Source organism: Bos javanicus, chromosome 14 (genome assembly GCF_032452875.1).
Source record: "Bos javanicus breed banteng chromosome 14, ARS-OSU_banteng_1.0, whole genome shotgun sequence".
Classification (NCBI taxonomy): domain Eukaryota; kingdom Metazoa; phylum Chordata; class Mammalia; order Artiodactyla; family Bovidae; genus Bos; species Bos javanicus.
The window spans coordinates 60,776,347-60,793,815 of NC_083881.1; the positions used below are offsets into that span (position 1 = coordinate 60,776,347).

Sequence of the window (17,469 nt, forward strand, 5' to 3'; positions counted from 1 at the left end):
AAATTACATGTATAGATAATATGGGCTGAAATCCCTATGTTAAGATATTAAAACTTTCTTGACTTAATAAATTTTAATAATAATTATACTGACTATAATTATTATTATTGAAATCTCAGAGTGCCAGGCACAATACTAAATGTTTGTATATTGCTTTATTTAATCTTACTAGATAATAATTCTCAGTATTATTATCTCCGCTGTACAGATGAAGGATCTGAGGCTAAGAGAAGTTTAGTTGCCTAATGTCACATAGCTAGTAAGTGCTATAAATAGAAGTCAAGCCAAGGCATCCCGACCTCTATACTATACTGCAGTTCCAACTCTACACTGGGCAGATTTGGATTTAATTCTCACCTTCATCACCATCTTTGAGACTATGAGCAAGTTACAAGACCTTGCTAAGCTTATTTCTTATCTGAGAGTCAGTAAAATGATAAAGTGTTCAGATGAGTACCAGCCACACGGCAACCACCCAATAAATGATGCACAATTTTATTTACAATCAAAATTTTCAAATATCTCTTCCTGGATTCTATACAACTACTTCTGTAGCAATGATTCAATTCTAAAACTCTCTTCGCATTTCAGTTTTTAATTCACTTTACGGATACACAAAAAATCAACAGAGCCTTCTTTGGTGTACTTAAATAATTGTCTGGTATTTTACAGTAAAATACAAATCAGCATTTACATTAAATCTCCTAACATAAGTATTTCTGAGTTTTTAGACTTCAAACGTTATTCTCTTTCTCTCTCTCTCTCTCACACACACACAAAAAAAACACATACATATTTTGCTACGCTAATACAAATTATATTCCTATGTAATACACGTTATATTTCCCACATTTGCACATTTAATAATTGAACAAAGCTATCATTTTAATAGAATATAAACACATACATAGACTTGAAGGACAACTACAGGTAAAATAAGCTTGAGCACTGTATTTAGAATTCAAGTATATAATTCAAGTTCTATTTTCCAAAATTAAATAAATATGTATTATTGTAAAATAATGGCAACTTCTTAAATAACACTTGGAAATGAAAAGTTTTCGAAAAATGAGTGCAAATATTTAGGAATTCTTGAAAATGGAAAAAAAAACACTAAGTTGGTATAGAGTTATTATACCTTTTGCTTTTCCGATAAATCTATAAGGAATATAGAGCATCTCACATATTTCATCACATACCTTCAAGCCAAGCATTGCTCCTGAATCTCGAGGTACACTTCCATCTTTTAAACGCTTATTTAATAAAATGCGACCAATTAAACGATCTCCATCTTTAGATGGCTGCCACGTCACAGGGTGCTGATATATTGCATCAATAAACACAAAAATTAATGTTCTTTTATGACAAATGACCCTTTATTGTACAATCTAGCCAAACTTGCAATTTCCAAAGTGTTATGATTACACAAATCAGCTTTCAGTCAAAATATTGATCAAAAATTTAATAAGATGATGATTATGCTTATAATCTTATTTTAATATCTCAAGTTTTTTTAAAAAATCAGTTACTTCAAATTCTAACATGCTCTAACACAACACTGAAGTTATATAGTTCTAAAAAAACTGATGAACCTTAAAAATATATGCAGACTCTAGTTTAATTATCTACATACTAAAGATTAAAAAACCATAGGCAGAAAAGAGACTCTAATTCTATGCAATTGGATTCATTTAAAAATGAGAATTTAATCTTCAAACACTTCTGGAAGACTTTGAAAGACTTTATTACAGTAAAAGTTAAAAGGTCAAGCTAAATTAAAATAGAAAACTGAAGAGGGTTTTCTTGAAATAGGTTTATAGATAAAAATTATTAAAAATACACAGGGCTAGGTAACTTTCCAAATGAATGTACATGGGAGAAACAGGTCCAATTCAAACATGAGGATAGATTACATTGCTCATTTTTTGGAGATTTCTTGACTCTTTCAGGTTTCTGAACTATTTGATAATTCAATGGTACTGTTAAACACTGTTCAACAACCTTGAAAATATTAGTTTTTCTCAAGCCTTTTCTAAATCATGATACAATTCCATTATATGTTATATGTCAAATAACAAAGTAAATGATTTGTGTAATCACAGTTCCACAGTTATCTAAAAGTTAACATGCACATCTTCATGCAAAATTTAGCAGGCAAAAGACAAGTTCCAGTAAATCACATCTATATGATAAAAAGATTTCAAAAGTTTCACTATACTAAAAGCAAACAATAAATACCAAAGCAGATGGCAATGGCTCTAATACTAATTGACACTACATTAAAATGCTATGACAATAAAACAAAAGAGCAAAATGACAGTGAAAGGGAAAAAAGAAAAACAACTTTTTCTGTGCAAACAGACCCAATTATCTCCCTTTTACCTGGGATTCAAACTGTTAATAATTTAATTTTCATCCCAAGGAAAATATATGCAAGCAGTCAAATAAGCCAATCCAAAAAAAAATTCTTTATATTTGTGGTTTATAATAACATTACCAAGTTCTTTCAAGCGACCATAAACAAAACATTCTATTGTTCCTAATTTTTATTTTCATTTACTTATTTTTTGGTATGCCGTCAAACAACAAAAACAGCAAAGCAAGCAAGAAGTACTTTGGTTGATCGATTTGTTTTGGTTTTGTTTTTCTTTTCTGCACCTTAAGAAATGCTATATTGACCCCTGAAATGCCCTGTCCTTTTATTATGTTCTGTTTGAATGAGTGACAGAGAGCAAACGAAGACCAAATGAGCAGGTTAAAAGGCAGGCTCCACAATCTCAGTACCTTATCACTATGGCTATGCTCCTCATTAAGGGTTGTGCTACTACACGTATCTACCCCAGAGTCCTTAATCTGAGGCTCAGACCATTCCAAATCCTCTTCCAAAGAGTGGCCTCCAAAGTACATCATTTTCTTTTGTCTCTCAGACCTGGTGTTAGAGTCCGACAAAACTGCCTGCTCACTAGTTTTTCTTTTTCCCTTTTGACTGTCCCCTACAGGTGTGGGATAAAAAAAAAAAAAGAAAAAGATACAAAAAGAAAACATGCAAAGGTATAAATCCAAAAGGAAAAGTGAAATGATAACAGAAATTAGATAGTAAGGCCCCACATGTCTCACCAAAGACATTGGGGATGCCTCACTGCTATGCCAAGACGTATGGTCCAACCAGTTGTGATCCACGTCTCCTGTGAGAGTCAGACAGACAAAAGAGGGAAGTAAAGGAGACGGCGAAAGAAAGGGCAGACAAAGACATAATCAACATTTTAAACTGTGTGATCCCCTCTAGTTTGAAATACTTTATCTGTAAGCCCTCACTATATATACCAAGAGAAAGCTAAGATTTCAAGTGAGTAAACTTATAGAATGCAGAATACTTATGTACTCTAGACAAATCCTACAGAACAAAACTGCTGAAAGAAGAGAAACAGCTACTAATAAACAGGAATATAAAGGAAAAAAATTATATATTCTGAAAAAAAGAAAAAGACTTTCAGCAATGTCTGTTACTCATGCTATTTTTTTGATGCTGGCCTACAGACATGAGTTTGTCCTCCAAAGATTAAGATGCATTTTAAAAATTAAACAGTGGATTGCTAATAACCACTATAATGAAAAATTAAGTAATTAAATGTTTCTGGAATATAGTATGATATTCTTTAATGCTGAAACCTCCTAAAAATTTTGATTAAAAAAAAGAATTGGTTACACAAAAGATTAAATCTATATGAAAATGACAAAAGAGGTTCACTCAACTTCTGTTAGTAAATATAAACTTCCCTTAAATATCATGAATTACTTGATATTATTTTGAAGCAATTTTTCAAGTTTTTTTTTCAGAAATCGCATTCGTCTAAAAATAAATTTTATACTCAAATAATTTTTCAGATAATTTATGTAATTGGCAACTCACAATAAATATCCATTTCTCAAACTTATGTGCTCCTTATTTGTCTTACCTTTGGAAAAGAACTTTTTCATCTATATGTGCACATCTTGTTAAGCTCTATTCATATTTTCATTTATTTAAAAATATTTACTAAACACCTTCATATTGCTGTGCATTGTGCTAAACCTTAAGGTAAGGGGTAAAACAATGAGACATTCAGCAGAATGGAGATAAACATAAATAAATCATCAGCGTCATATAGGATGTGCAAAACACTGTAAGAGTATAATAACAGTTAATTTAGATTTTGGGGTCAGCAAACACCTCTAAAGAAGTGATGTTTGAGAACAGAAATATGCGATCTATAAAGGACAGATAAAGATACAGGCAGATGGAAAGCAGAGGAAAGCATTCCAGGAAGAAGTAACAAGATGGCACCGCACAAAACACCAATGGAACACCAGTGTGTCTGAACCAAAAAGAATGAGGGCAAATGCGGTGCTGAGACTGCAGAGGCAACACAAATCAGCTTAGAGAGCCCTTCTCACACCACATTAAAGATTATGAATTTCAGTCACTGAAGGATTTTAAGCAAGATGGTGACATGATCTGATTTACATTTTAAAAAGATGAATCTAAGTACTAAAGAGAGATTGGGTTGGAAGACACCATGAGTTAAAAGACAGTTGTAATAACTCACAACGGGCGATTATGACTTGAACATAGGTGATGGTATCAGACATGGTAAGTAAAGAGGAAACTGAGAGATGCTTTAGGGGTATAAATGAGAGTGTTAAGCAAGACAAGCATCAAGGATAACCCTCAGGTTTCTGACATTAATAACTAAATTGAAGTAAAGACCATTTATGAGAAGGAGAAGCATTTTTTAGTGAAGGGAGAGGAAAGAGTTATTTTATTTCATGGAATCTGTAAGATTCAAACACATTAAAATGATAAAATATGCATCTTAGGTATTATTCCAAACACCTATAAGTTATTCAGGAACTCAGTTAAATTATAATAAAGCTTAAAGGGAAAATCTGAGCTGGAGACATAAATTGGGAATTATTAGATCATTTGATCTAGGAATAACTAGATCATTTAGGAAGAGAGGGTAAAATAAGATATGAAGAGGACCCAAAATGAATTCTAATAGAGTTTGATTCGAGATAAAGGAATGAGAGAGACTGAGAAAGACCACGCAAAGATAGAAAAAAGGAGGGAGGCAGAGACAGAGGTCTCCAGACCAAATAAAAACTGAGTTTCTTAAACAGGAGGAGAAAACAGCAATAAAATGATTTCTACATGTCAGGTAAGATAAGGAACTGAAAATTATGCATTTGATTTGGCAACATTAATACCAGGAAGGATGTTAGAAAAAGCACTCTGGATAGAAGGATGAAATTGAAACCAAACTGAAGTAACTGAAGAATCAAAGAAAGATGAAGTAGAAAAATTCTGTGTAGATGACTGGTTCACAAAATCCTTAAAATAACATAATCAGCATTGCCCAGGGACTTGTTAAAAATGCAAATTCTTGGGTACCACCTAGATTTAATCAGAAATTCTGTAGGTGTTTTAATAAGAAATTCTGTAGCCTTTGTTTTAACAGTCCACCGGGTGATTATGATCTCACTGTTGGAGAACAACAGGAGACAATTTTTTTGAGAAGTTTATTTGTAAAGAATGATAAAGCTGTACTTCTAACATGCCCAAAGTTCCACTGGTACAGAAAAAGAACCCATTCTTCAACCTGTAAACTAGAGAAGTGCTTCCCAATCTTTTTCATGGCACAAACAGACAAAGAGTTTACAGCTACCCAAAACCCTGAGCATATCTGAATCTCAGAAAACTTATAACTCTTTCAAAATACATTATTGTTCCACAATAAAGCACTGATAAATCTCTGAATTGGAATAAAGATGGACATCATAAATAATCATTTTTGACCGCTTTATGTGAAGATGTGAGAATTCAGCTTGCAGTCTCACTTCTTCCCCTGTGCCTGCAAACTACCGAAACTGCAGAGAGAGTTTTTCCAAGAAATCAGCCATGTAACCATTTGAAGCTAAACTGAAAATATGTGACTAAAAAAAAACCAAAATTGTCACAAATGGTAAGCCATCAGTAAACATTTCTTACATGAGTAAATATTGGTGTTACTTTAAGAATTAAATAAGGTTATCAGTGCAAAACATATAGAAAATAATCCTCAGGACTGCTAGCATTTAGATAATAATACTTATCACTTACTATTCTTATTTTATTTAGCTTCAAAGGGCACAACTAAGATAATAAAATGTCCTTCCTTTAGTAGCAGTACAAAAATGTACTGTTTAACTTTCTAGCTCTAGAACAAGACATGGAAGACAAGAGGACCAAGTGGAAATTTTAGAATGTTTTGAAAAATGACTGAAATTTAAAAATCAAACGGATGGATTCAACAGCAGAATGGAAAGGACAGAGGAACAACAGTGAACTTGAAAACAGAACAGAAATTACACAATCTGAAAAACAGAGAGAAAATCGTAGAGTAAAAAATAAAATAAACAGAGCCTCAGGGACTTCAGGGTTTATAATCACATAATTAAAATAATGAAAGATTCATGCCATCATAGTTCCACGGGAGGAGAAAGATGGAGTTAGAAAGTATTTGAAGAAACAATGAATGAAAATTTCCCAAATTTGCAAAACATGTAAACCTACTAATTCAAGAAACTCCATAAGGCTCCAAACAAGAAATATGCAAAGAAATTTGTGCAGAGATACATCATAAACAAACTAGAAATTAAAAACAAACTGTTTTGGTTTTTTTTTTTTTTTTTTGGAAACCAGCAAGAAAGAAACAACACCTTACATAAAGGGGAAAAACAATTCCAAAGACAGTGATAAATTTTCTCATCAGAAACCTTGAAGGCCAGAAAGAAATGCCATAGCGTTTTTCAATTGTTGAAATAAAAGAATTGTCAACTCTGAACACAAAACATGGTGAAAATATCTTTCAGAAATGAATGAGAAATAAAGACATCCTCAGACAAAAGAAAATGAAGAGAATGTGTCACCAGCAAACTTACCCTAAAAGAATGGCTAAAGGAAGCTGTGGAAACTAAAACAAAACAAAAAGAAGGAACCTGACAATATCAAGAAGGAATAAAAAACACAGTAAGTAAAACTATGGGTAAATACAATAGGCTACCCTCCTCTTTAGTTTTCCAAATTATGTTGATGTTTGAAACAAGAAGTATATATCATCTGATATGCATTTCAACACACATAGAAGAAATAGGTAAGATAATTACATTATAAGAAGGGAAAGGTAAAAGAAATTAAAGTATGTAGGGCTTCCACTTTTCTCTCTGACTAGTAAAATGTCAACAGCAGCAGGATGTAAGTTACACATATGTAATATGCAGATTCTTTACCAGCTGAGCCACCACGGAAGCCGCATAGTACCTACAGCAACAACTAAATAAAATTCTTTGCAAAGAAATACACTGAAAAACACTACAGATGAATTAAAATGCAATTTTTAAAAAAAGTTTAAATAACCTATAGATAGCAAGAAAAAGAAAATAAAAAACAGACGAAACAGAAAAAAAAAAAGGCAAACAAGAAAAATGCAGACCAATCCCCTCATGAATATAGATAAATCCTTAGCAGAATATTAGCAAATGTAATTCAGCAATATAAAAAAAAAAAAATATATATATATATAAACACTCTGACCAAATGGGACTTTTTGCTGGCATGCAAGGCCGGGTGAATATTAAAAATCAGTGTGAGCTGTCATATAAGTTAAAAAAAAAAAATCGTGATCCTATTAATTGATGAAGGAAAAAAAATCAGAATAAGAAAAACAGAAAACAAGAAATGAGGAGAACTTGCTCAAATAAATAAAGGACATCAACCAAAAACTTACAGCTAAAATCATATAGTACTCAAAGGCAAAAGGCAAAGTGCTTTATATGAAGAGAAATTTCATGAAAAAGAATATCTCTATTTGTAATAGTGAAAAAGTGGAAACAAGCAAAATGTCCTTTAATAGGCAAATGGCCATGTCAATGTATGGTGGAACCACTACAATATTGTGAAGTAATTAGCCTCCAGTTAAAATAAATAAATTTATATTTTAAAAAATAATTGTGGTATAACTATACCATGGAATTTTACTTAGTAATAAAGATGAAAAAACTATTGATACATATAACACAGATGCACCTCAAGAGCAATATGCTGAGTGAAAAACAATCACATACCACATGATTTCATTTATATAATATAAATAATAAAACTGGAGAATGAACTAGTGGTCAGCACAGGGTAGGGCTGGAGGGGGAGGGAGGAAGGTGTTACTGTAAAGGGGCAGCATGAGGAAGATCTCTCTGATGGTATAGTAGCTCTGTATCTTTATAACAGTAGTGCTTACATGAATCCACGTATGTGATAAGATGTCACAAGCCTATACAAACACATTGTTCCAACGTCACCTTCCTGCTTTTGATATTCTATGCACAGTATCATTATAGAAAATGTAACCTTTGGGGAAAACTAGGTAAAGGGCACATGGGATCTCTATGCACTACCTTTGCAACTTTCTGCATACCTATAATTATTTCAAAATTAAAAGTTAAAAATAATGTGTTGCTGCCTTCATAGGTATTGATAATTCCATCACCGGCAGAATTTAAAGAAAAGCTGGAGTACCACATGTCAGCATGATGTAGAAGAGGAATCAGGGCTTTAGAAAGTTACATTAAAAGAGCACTAGGACTTTGCCGGTGGTGCAGCGGATAAGAATTCACCCGCCAATGCAGGGAACACGGGCTCGATCCAGGAAGATTACACACGCCCCAGAGCCACAAGGCACACGTGCCACGACTGCTGGGCCTGCACTTCAGAGCCCACGGGCCGCAACTACTGAAGGCCACGCCCCCTAGAGCCAGCGCTCCGCAACGAGAGAAGCCACACGATGAGCGGCCCGCACACAACAACTACAGCACCCCCCAGCGGCCTTAACTAGAGAAAGAACACGGGTAGCAACAAGGACCCAGTGCAATAAAAAAATAAATAAAAATTTAAAAAGAGAACTAAGTCTTACTGAACTCTAATATTCAATGATTCAGAGTATATCATGAGAAACGCTGGGCCGGAAGAAGCACAAGCTGGAATCAAGATTGCTGGGAGAAACCAAATCATCCCCCCACCCCCTCCCACAGAGTCCAAAAGACTGTTCTATACATTTGTGTCTCTTTTGCTGTCTCGCATACAGGGTTATCATTACCATCTTTCTAAATTCCATATATATGTGTTAGTATACTGTATTGGTGTTTTTCTTTCTGGCTTACTTCACTCTGTATAATCGGCTCCAGTTTCATCCACCTCATTAGAACTGATTCAAATGTATTCTTTTTAATGGCTGAGTAATACTCCATTGTGTATATGTACCACTGCTTTCTTATCCATTCATCTGCTGATGGACATCTAGGTTGCTTCCATGTCCTGGCTATTATAAACAGTGCTGCGATGAGCATTGGGGTACACGTGTCTCTTTCAATTCTGGTTTCCTCGGTGTGTATGCCCAGCAGTGGGATTGCTGGGTCATAAGGCAGTTCTCTTTCCAGTTTTTTTAAAGAATCTTCACACTGTTCTCCATAGTGGCTGTACTAGTTTGCATTCCCACCAACAGTGTAAGAGGGTTCTTCGGAAGGATTGATGCAAAAGCTGAAATTCCAATACTTTGGCCACCTCATGCGAAGAATTGACTCAAATGACTCTGATGCTGGGAGGGATTGGCGGCAGGAGGAGAAGGGGATGACAGAGGATGAGATGGCTGGATGGCATCACCAACTCCATGGACACGAGTTTGGGTGAACTCCGGGTGATGGACAGGGAGGCCTGGCGTGCTGCAATTCATGGGGTCGCAAAGAGTCGGACACGACTGAGCGACTGAACTGAACCGAAATATATTTAAATATAAAACCTGATGAAAACTAATCAAAAGATTCACATTGCATGTAAGATTTTCTCCTTCAAATATCTCTACTGCAAAACATAAACTAACCCAATAGTACATGTTTGTGTTGTGTGTGTTTGATGCACAGAGGAAAACAGTTCAGATATCCTATCTGTAATATTTTTCCTACAGTCATTAAATGAATACAAGAGTTTATAAACTGTTTTATGTCACAGTTTTTCATTTGCTTAAGTTAATAAATGTTTTCAATTAAATCACATACTATACAAAGGTAGTCTTCAACATCTTCATTTTAACTTAATCATGTTTATAAAATCACAGCATGTTGTAACATAAAGAGTTTTATAGCTGGAGCCGCAAAACCTACATTAAACTACTGGCTCCACTCCTTATTAATTTTATGACTTGGACAAGTCACACAATACATTAGGCCTCATTTACTCATTTGTATAAAAAGAGATTAATTGTGACATCTTACAGATTGTTGAGAGGCTTAAGTAAGATAATGACTGTGAAAATGCTTGGCAAATTATAGAGTCATCCCAGTGTTGATGATATCATAACCATCTTTATCATTATGAAAGTAAAATAACCATAACTTTCATTCTAAATAGAAAGGGAAATTTATCTATGGCCCTTTTATTTTTCCTCTCATTTTTCTTCTTGTTATTTTACTTTCTTCCTCAGCTTGTCAGGCTATCTGTGTTGGCATTTTCCAACAAGAAACACTGCTTCTGTAAATGTTAATAGGCTTGAGTGATATACAGGTCCTTTAGTCAAATAAGCTTAGAAAACTCTGGATCAAATGTAATTAAATAGATGTTTTGAGTGCAGAATTTTCCCTATAATAATGACAATATACTTCTTTACAAGAATTATGTTAACACACAGCTTCTGCAGACTTAATTGGAACACTAACTTTTCTCACAGGACAAGTGTTACAAGAACTATATTTTGATCCATAATGCTGAAACCATCCGGCAGGGTCATTTTTCCCAAGATAGCCATTAAAATTGGTAAGACTGAAGTTCTTCAAGTCAAGCAAAATTGTCCTTATTAAGGGAGACTAATAGCCCAAGTTATTACAAGGTTATATATATTACAAGGCCGTATATTTTCACCCTGTTTATTTAACTCATATGCAGAATATATCATATGAAATTTTGCTGGGCTGGATGAAGCACAAGCTGGAATCAAGGTTTCCAGGAGAAATATCAATAACCTCAGATATGCAGATAACACCACCCTTATGGCAGAAAGTGAAGAGGAACTAAAGAGCCTCGTGAAGAAGGTGAAATGGGAGAGTGAAAAAGCTGGCTTAAAACTCAACATTCAAAAAACGAAGATAATGGCATCTGGTCCCATCACTTCATGGCAAATAGATGGGAAACAATGGAAACAATGAAAGACTTTACTTTCTCGGGCTCCAAAATCACTGAAGATGGTGACTGCAGCCACGAAATTAAAACGACACTTGCTCCTTGGAAGAAAAGCTTTGACAAACCTAGACAGCGTATTAAAAGTAAGAGACATACTTTGCTAACAAAGGTCCATCCAGTCAAAGCTATGGTTTTTCCAGTAGTCATGTATGGGTTTGAGAGTTGGACCATAAAGGCTGACGTCGAAGAACGGATGCTTTTGAACTGTGGTGTTGGAGAAGACTCTCGAGAGTCCCTTGGACTGCAAGATCAAGCCTAAAGGAAATCAATCCTGAACATTCATTAGGACTGATGCTGAAGCTGAAGCTTGAAAATTTTGACCTCCTGATGCGAAGAACCAACTCATTAGAAAAGACCCTGATGCTGGGCAAGATTGAAGGCAGGAGGAGAAGGGGACGACAGAGGATGAAATGGTTGGATGGCATCACCGACTCAATGGACATGAGTTTGAGCAAGCTCTGGGAGATGGTGAAGCACAGGGAATCCTGGTGTGTCACAGTCCATGGGGTCACAAAGAGTCAGACAATGACTGAGCGACTGAACAACAATAGCCCAAGTTAAAAAAAAAAAAAAAGTTATACATAGAGGATATTATTGAAGGCAATGGTTTTCATGCTGCATGGAGTTACCTCAGAGACAACTATGGGGTGAGTGTGGAGAACTGAGTCTAAGGTGGTGCCCATAATCCCCACCTCATGTCTTTGTACAGGATCTGTGACTTGCTCCTCATCAAGGTGGTGGAATGGCTAAGTGGTGGTATTTCACTCTTATGATATCAGTAAAATATCTGCCTAAAGAGTCAACTTGCTCTAAGACTCCCTTTGCCTATTCAGTGAAGTAAGCAGTCATGATGAAAAACCCACATGGCAAGGAATAGGAGGCAACCTTTAGTAACCACGGGCACCATCTGGGAACTTCAAGCGGCATCCAGTCACAAAGAAATGAATTTTGCCAATGAGTCTCATTGAATCTGAAGTTAGATTCTCCCCTCATCAAGCCTCTAGGAACACAGCCCAGCCAACAACCTGATTGGAGCTTGAGACCCTAAGAAAAATACTTAGTGAAGCCATGCTGAGACCCCTGAACAACAGAAAATGTAAAGTGGTAAATATGAACTTGAAAGCCACTAATTTTCTGATAGAGTAAATTTTAAATTAGAATAATTTTAACTTGCATCTTATTAATGCAAATCTCATTTAATGTGTTAAATGAGAAGGAAAGGAGAGCAATATAGCTACCAAAAGAAAGCATTATGACCCGACCCAGGGATTGAACCCGGTTTGGTCTGCATTGTAGGTAGATTCTTTACCAGCTGAGCCACCAGGAAAGCCCATCATACATACACTGATGATCTCCAAATCAATGTACCCCAAATCTAACTCCAGATTAGAATATATACTAGGTTATCACCATCTCCATTAGATACATAATAGGAAAATCAAATTTAATATGTATGAAACTGGACAGCTGATCCTCCCTGCCCATCCCCCCAAAACTGTCTGCTGTAATTTCCTTATGTTAATTAATGGCAACTCTTTCCTTCAACTTACTTAGGCAAAGATCTCTGAAGTAATCGTAACTTACTCCTTTCTTACTGTCACACCCACCTCTAAACTACCAGAAAACTCTGGTGGCTGTACTTCCAAAATACATCCAAAATCTGACTACCTCTCTTCACTTCCACTACTACCACATTGGTATGAACAGCCATCACCTCTCATGAGCAATTGGATTAACCACCTACTGCTACTGCTAAGTCACTTCAGTCATGTCTGACTCTGTGCGACCCCACAGACGGCAGCCCACCAGGCTCCCCGGTCCCTGGGATTCTCCAGGCAAGAACACTGGAGTGGGTTGCACTTCCTTCTCCAATGCATGAAAGTGAAAAGTGAAAGCGAAGTCACTCAGTCGTATCCGACTCTTAGCGACCCCATGGACTACGGCCTACCAGGCTCCTCCGTCCATGGGATTTTCCAGGCAAGAGTACTGGAGTGGGGTGCCATTGCCTTCTCCGTAACCACCTAACTGGTCTCCTTAAATTCATCTTTGCTCTTCTCAACTCTGTTTCCAATACAGCATCAAGAGTAATCCTCAAAAGGTAAATCAGATCAAGTCATCTGGCTTCTCAGCTCAGTTAGAATGAAAGCCAAGGTTCTTGAAATGATATACAAAGCCCTACATGATCTGGCCTCTTACTATTTTCAACCTCAGGTAATCTGCCTATTTTTTTGTTTAACTGTTGTAGCCTCTGGCATATGTAGAAGTGCCCGGAGCATAAAAATCAGTTGAATAAATTAGTTGATGAACTGAAATATCAGGTCATCATTTTCACACTTCTTTATGCAGTAGAGCCTCTTTCTAACAGAACTGCCAAATACAAGTGACTAAGAGCATAATCTGGTGGAAACAAACTCAGAGATCCCAGATGCTCACCCATGTGCAAGTGCCCTCTGATCCTCTTTAGCAGTTCCAGAAACACTACCACACAAATCTGGTGCTCTATTTGGCATAGTTTTTAAAACACTGAGTCTATTTTCTTTATTTTTAAGAGGAAATAAAAGACCAGAAAATCAAATAACCTTTCTATGATTACAATGGGATCACTGGAAAAGCCTGGAAAAGAAATGGGTGTGTGTATTTTCAACTCACTGTTCCACTATACCACATTGCTTCTCTATTTAAAAAAAAAAAAAAGGATAATTAATAAATCCATCAACCACACTAGCTCTTGAAAGTCTTACGAATTTCTTAAGGGAAGGAAATGGCTTTTTTCATCTTTGCCCCCCTCCAGTGTCAAGTAATGTCTGCTGCTGCTGCTAAGTGGCTTGTGTCCGACTCTGTGCGACCCCACAGACGGCAGCCCACCAGGCTCCCCCGTCCCTGGGATTCTCCAGGCAAGAACATTGGAGTGGGTTGCCATTTCCTTCTCCAATGCATGAAAGTGAAAAGTGAAAGTGAAGTCACTCAGTTGTGTCCGACTCTAGCGACCCCATGGACTGCAGCCCACCAGGCTCCTCCATCCATGGGAGTTTCTAGGCAAAAGTACTGGAGTGGGGTGCCATTGCCTTCTCCGTAAGTAATGTCTAGCAAATAGTAAGTGCTCCATAAAAACTGTTTTTACTGACATAATGGGTGAAGTCGAATGTGTAGAATGACCACCTGTCCCCATCCAATACCTTCTTTGTTCTGCGGGAAAATTCTATTCAACTTTCAAAACTCAATGCACATAGCAACTCCTTTGTAAAGCCCTTCCTAATAAGTCAAGTTAGAATTATCTCTTCCTTCTCTAAATTATATCAATATCTCATATTTAATTATTTCATATATATCATACAATATTCCTCATTTGCTTACATGCTTATCTCTTGAGCAGAGTCCTACTGTATTATCTTATACATAGCACTTAGCACAGCAACAGGCACACAACAGGCATGAAATACATTTTTTTCATATTGAAGCATATTTCATATGAAGAGTCCCTTGGACAGCAAGGAGATCATGGGGTCACAAAGAGTCGGACATGACCTCAGCGAATGAACAACAACAAAAACAACAATTTACTAAGCATACCTAAAAAGCATTATAATTTTATATATTTATAAATATTTGAATCAGATTTTAATCCATTATTATTATTAAAATTCTACATTAATTTTTTTTTACAAACTATTCCCCCAAACTTTTAATTTACCCTTTTTTCTTTCTAGTTCTACATGCATATGTCATTTTAACATAGCAGACATAACTTTCAATTCAGCTTCTGTTTACAGAAGTTTACATTATTGCCTGGATAGTATTCTTTGTTACCACAGTCTCCATAATTATCCAAATTTCAACTAGATTTCCGTGATATGGTACTTAAATTTAACAACCTGCTTCCCAGGGTGAAAACAAGACTTGTTTTGTAACGTCTATTTCCATAAACCAAATACTTTCACTTAAGCCAATTTTGACCTACCAATACTAAGTCATTGAATGTGGGAAGAGATGCAAACAATTGGCTTTCACAAGTTGGTACCAAACAACTCCAGCACTTTATTTCTGGACAGGTGGCTTTTTTTTTTTTTTTCCAGTTTTGCACTATTATAACCCTTACAATAAATACTTTTGGCAGGCATAATTGGCTCTCTATCCAACAATCACTTTCTGTCCCCTTAGAACTGGGAACTTAAGCCAATCTTGATAATTTCAGCATTACTGTCAATGATTAACTGGGAACTGCGTGAGTAACAATTATGGCCCCAAAACATATGAATTATACAGAGAAGGCTTCTAGAAAAATTTCCCTCAGTTTCCAAAGGTTATTTGAGTACAGGATGCTTAAAATTGTTATACCCCTCTCATAAAAACAAGGGGACAATACTCAGAACAAAATCTTATTGGATGTTTTTGAATATCATCCATATGAACCCCTCAGAACTGCACTCACTCCTCAAACTGCCCCAAGTGTTGCATATTCAGTGCTCATGGCAGAGTCCTTTATGTAAGAAGTTATGGTCCCTCCCCAGGGGGCAGCTATGTGGAGCCCTCCTGGCTCCTGCCTCAACTAGGTCATCCTTACAGATCTACACCCGCTTCAAACTCCAGTGGGTTTGGAGAAGGTTTACCTGCTCAGAGTTTAATTTCTCTTCCATTATCTTCCTGCCCTTATATCCTCACAGGTATTGTTACTAATTTATCAAGTTCTAACAGTGGTACCGACTGCCAGTGCAGGAGACATGGGTTCAATCTGTGTGTTGGGAAGATTCCTTGAAGCAGGAAATGGTGTAGTATTCTTGCCTGGGAAATCCCACGGACAGAGGAACCTGGTGGGCTACAGCCCATGGAATCACAATGAGTCGGACACGACTTAGCAACCAAACAACAACGACAGTGGTCACTATAGCAGTCCCCAATGGACAGATCTGGCCTCTGGAAGAACTAAGATTCCTTGGCCTGTGGGATTAAGAACTGTCATTATAAGCCTACTGGAAGTCTCTGAAAACACCCTCCCTAACTGGTAAAGATTAAATAAAAAATAAGGGTGTAAGATGATTCACCCTTACTTTTTAACACATTAAGTTCCAATTTTATTTCATTTTGTATTTTATTAAAGTATAATTAACTTGCAATACTGTATGAATTTTAGGTGTACAACTTAGGGATTCAATATTTTTATACATTACAAAATGATCAACACAGTAAGTCTAGTTACCATCTGTTGCCATACAAAAAATTATTACAGCTTTTTTTACTTTATTCCACATAGCACTCTATGAAGAAGAAAATTATGTAGTTGAACCCTGCCTGAATTCCAGATTCACAAAATCATGAAAACGGGCAGGGAGGAACTTCTGGCTTAGTGGGTTGAAGTGTCAACTAGTTCCCTCACAAAAATTCAAGTAGAAGCCAGGATGAAATTGTCAAAAACAACAAATGAAAAAAAAAAAAACAACCAACAAATGCATGGCTATGGAAATCAAAGGCTCATTAAAAAATTGAAAAAAATGCTACAGTTCCAGATAATAACAGAAGCCTTCTCGCCTAGGGCTGCCCCCACAGCCCCCTTCCAGTATAGTATATTTGCCCAGGTGGTCCAGTCGTAAAGAATCCACAGGTCAATGCAGGAGACGCAAGAGACAGTGTTAGGACCTCTGGGTCAGGAAGATACACTGGAGGAGGAAATGGCAACCCACTTCAGTATTTGTGCCTGGAGAATCCCATGGACAGAGGAGTCTGGAAGGCTACAGTCCATGGAGTCTCAGAGTCGAACCCAAATGAGCACGCATACACACAAAGGATCAGTAGCTTTAGCAGTGTAAGGCTGGCTGGGAAAGTCAGCAGCTTTGTTACCAGCAGCTTTGCACCTTGATTTGGGGTGGGATAAAAAGTCGTGGCTCTGTCTGCTAAAAGAAGTAAACCCAATAGGAAACAACAAGAGAACCAGCAGCTTTATTACGTTAAGACTGCAGTCGTATATAAGGTGAATGGCAGATAGGGAGACCCTGGAAATAAGACAATCACAGAAAAAAGCTTGATAAAATTCACACATATCACACTGATAAGGAAATTATACCATGTTCTGGGTAGATCTGGAGAGATTCTAGTAGAAAGCAAAATTCAAGCAAGCGACTTGAAAACTGGCTGAACTCTGAATATGTCCCCATACACACACACACAGATTGATTAGC

At 36.4% G+C, this 17,469-nt stretch overlaps 1 protein-coding gene across 39 annotated transcripts in view; it reads right to left on the reverse strand.

The window, feature by feature from the left end:
• The window catches only part of RIMS2 (regulating synaptic membrane exocytosis 2), a 605,437-nt gene that overhangs the window by 294,270 nt on the left and 293,698 nt on the right, over positions 1-17,469 (reverse strand). For 23 of the 39 annotated variants that reach the window (XM_061439208.1, XM_061439204.1, XM_061439221.1 and 20 more), the window contains 2 exons: positions 3,118-3,185; positions 1,200-1,319 (listed from right to left, as the gene is read on the reverse strand). In XM_061439208.1, the coding sequence (XP_061295192.1) occupies positions 1,200-1,319; positions 3,118-3,185 (188 nt within the window). Of the gene's footprint in view, positions 1-1,199; positions 1,320-2,784; positions 2,994-3,117; positions 3,186-17,469 lie in introns of all 39 variants that reach the window. The other 16 variants (XM_061439193.1, XM_061439200.1, XM_061439191.1 and 13 more) reach the window with 1 other exon arrangement.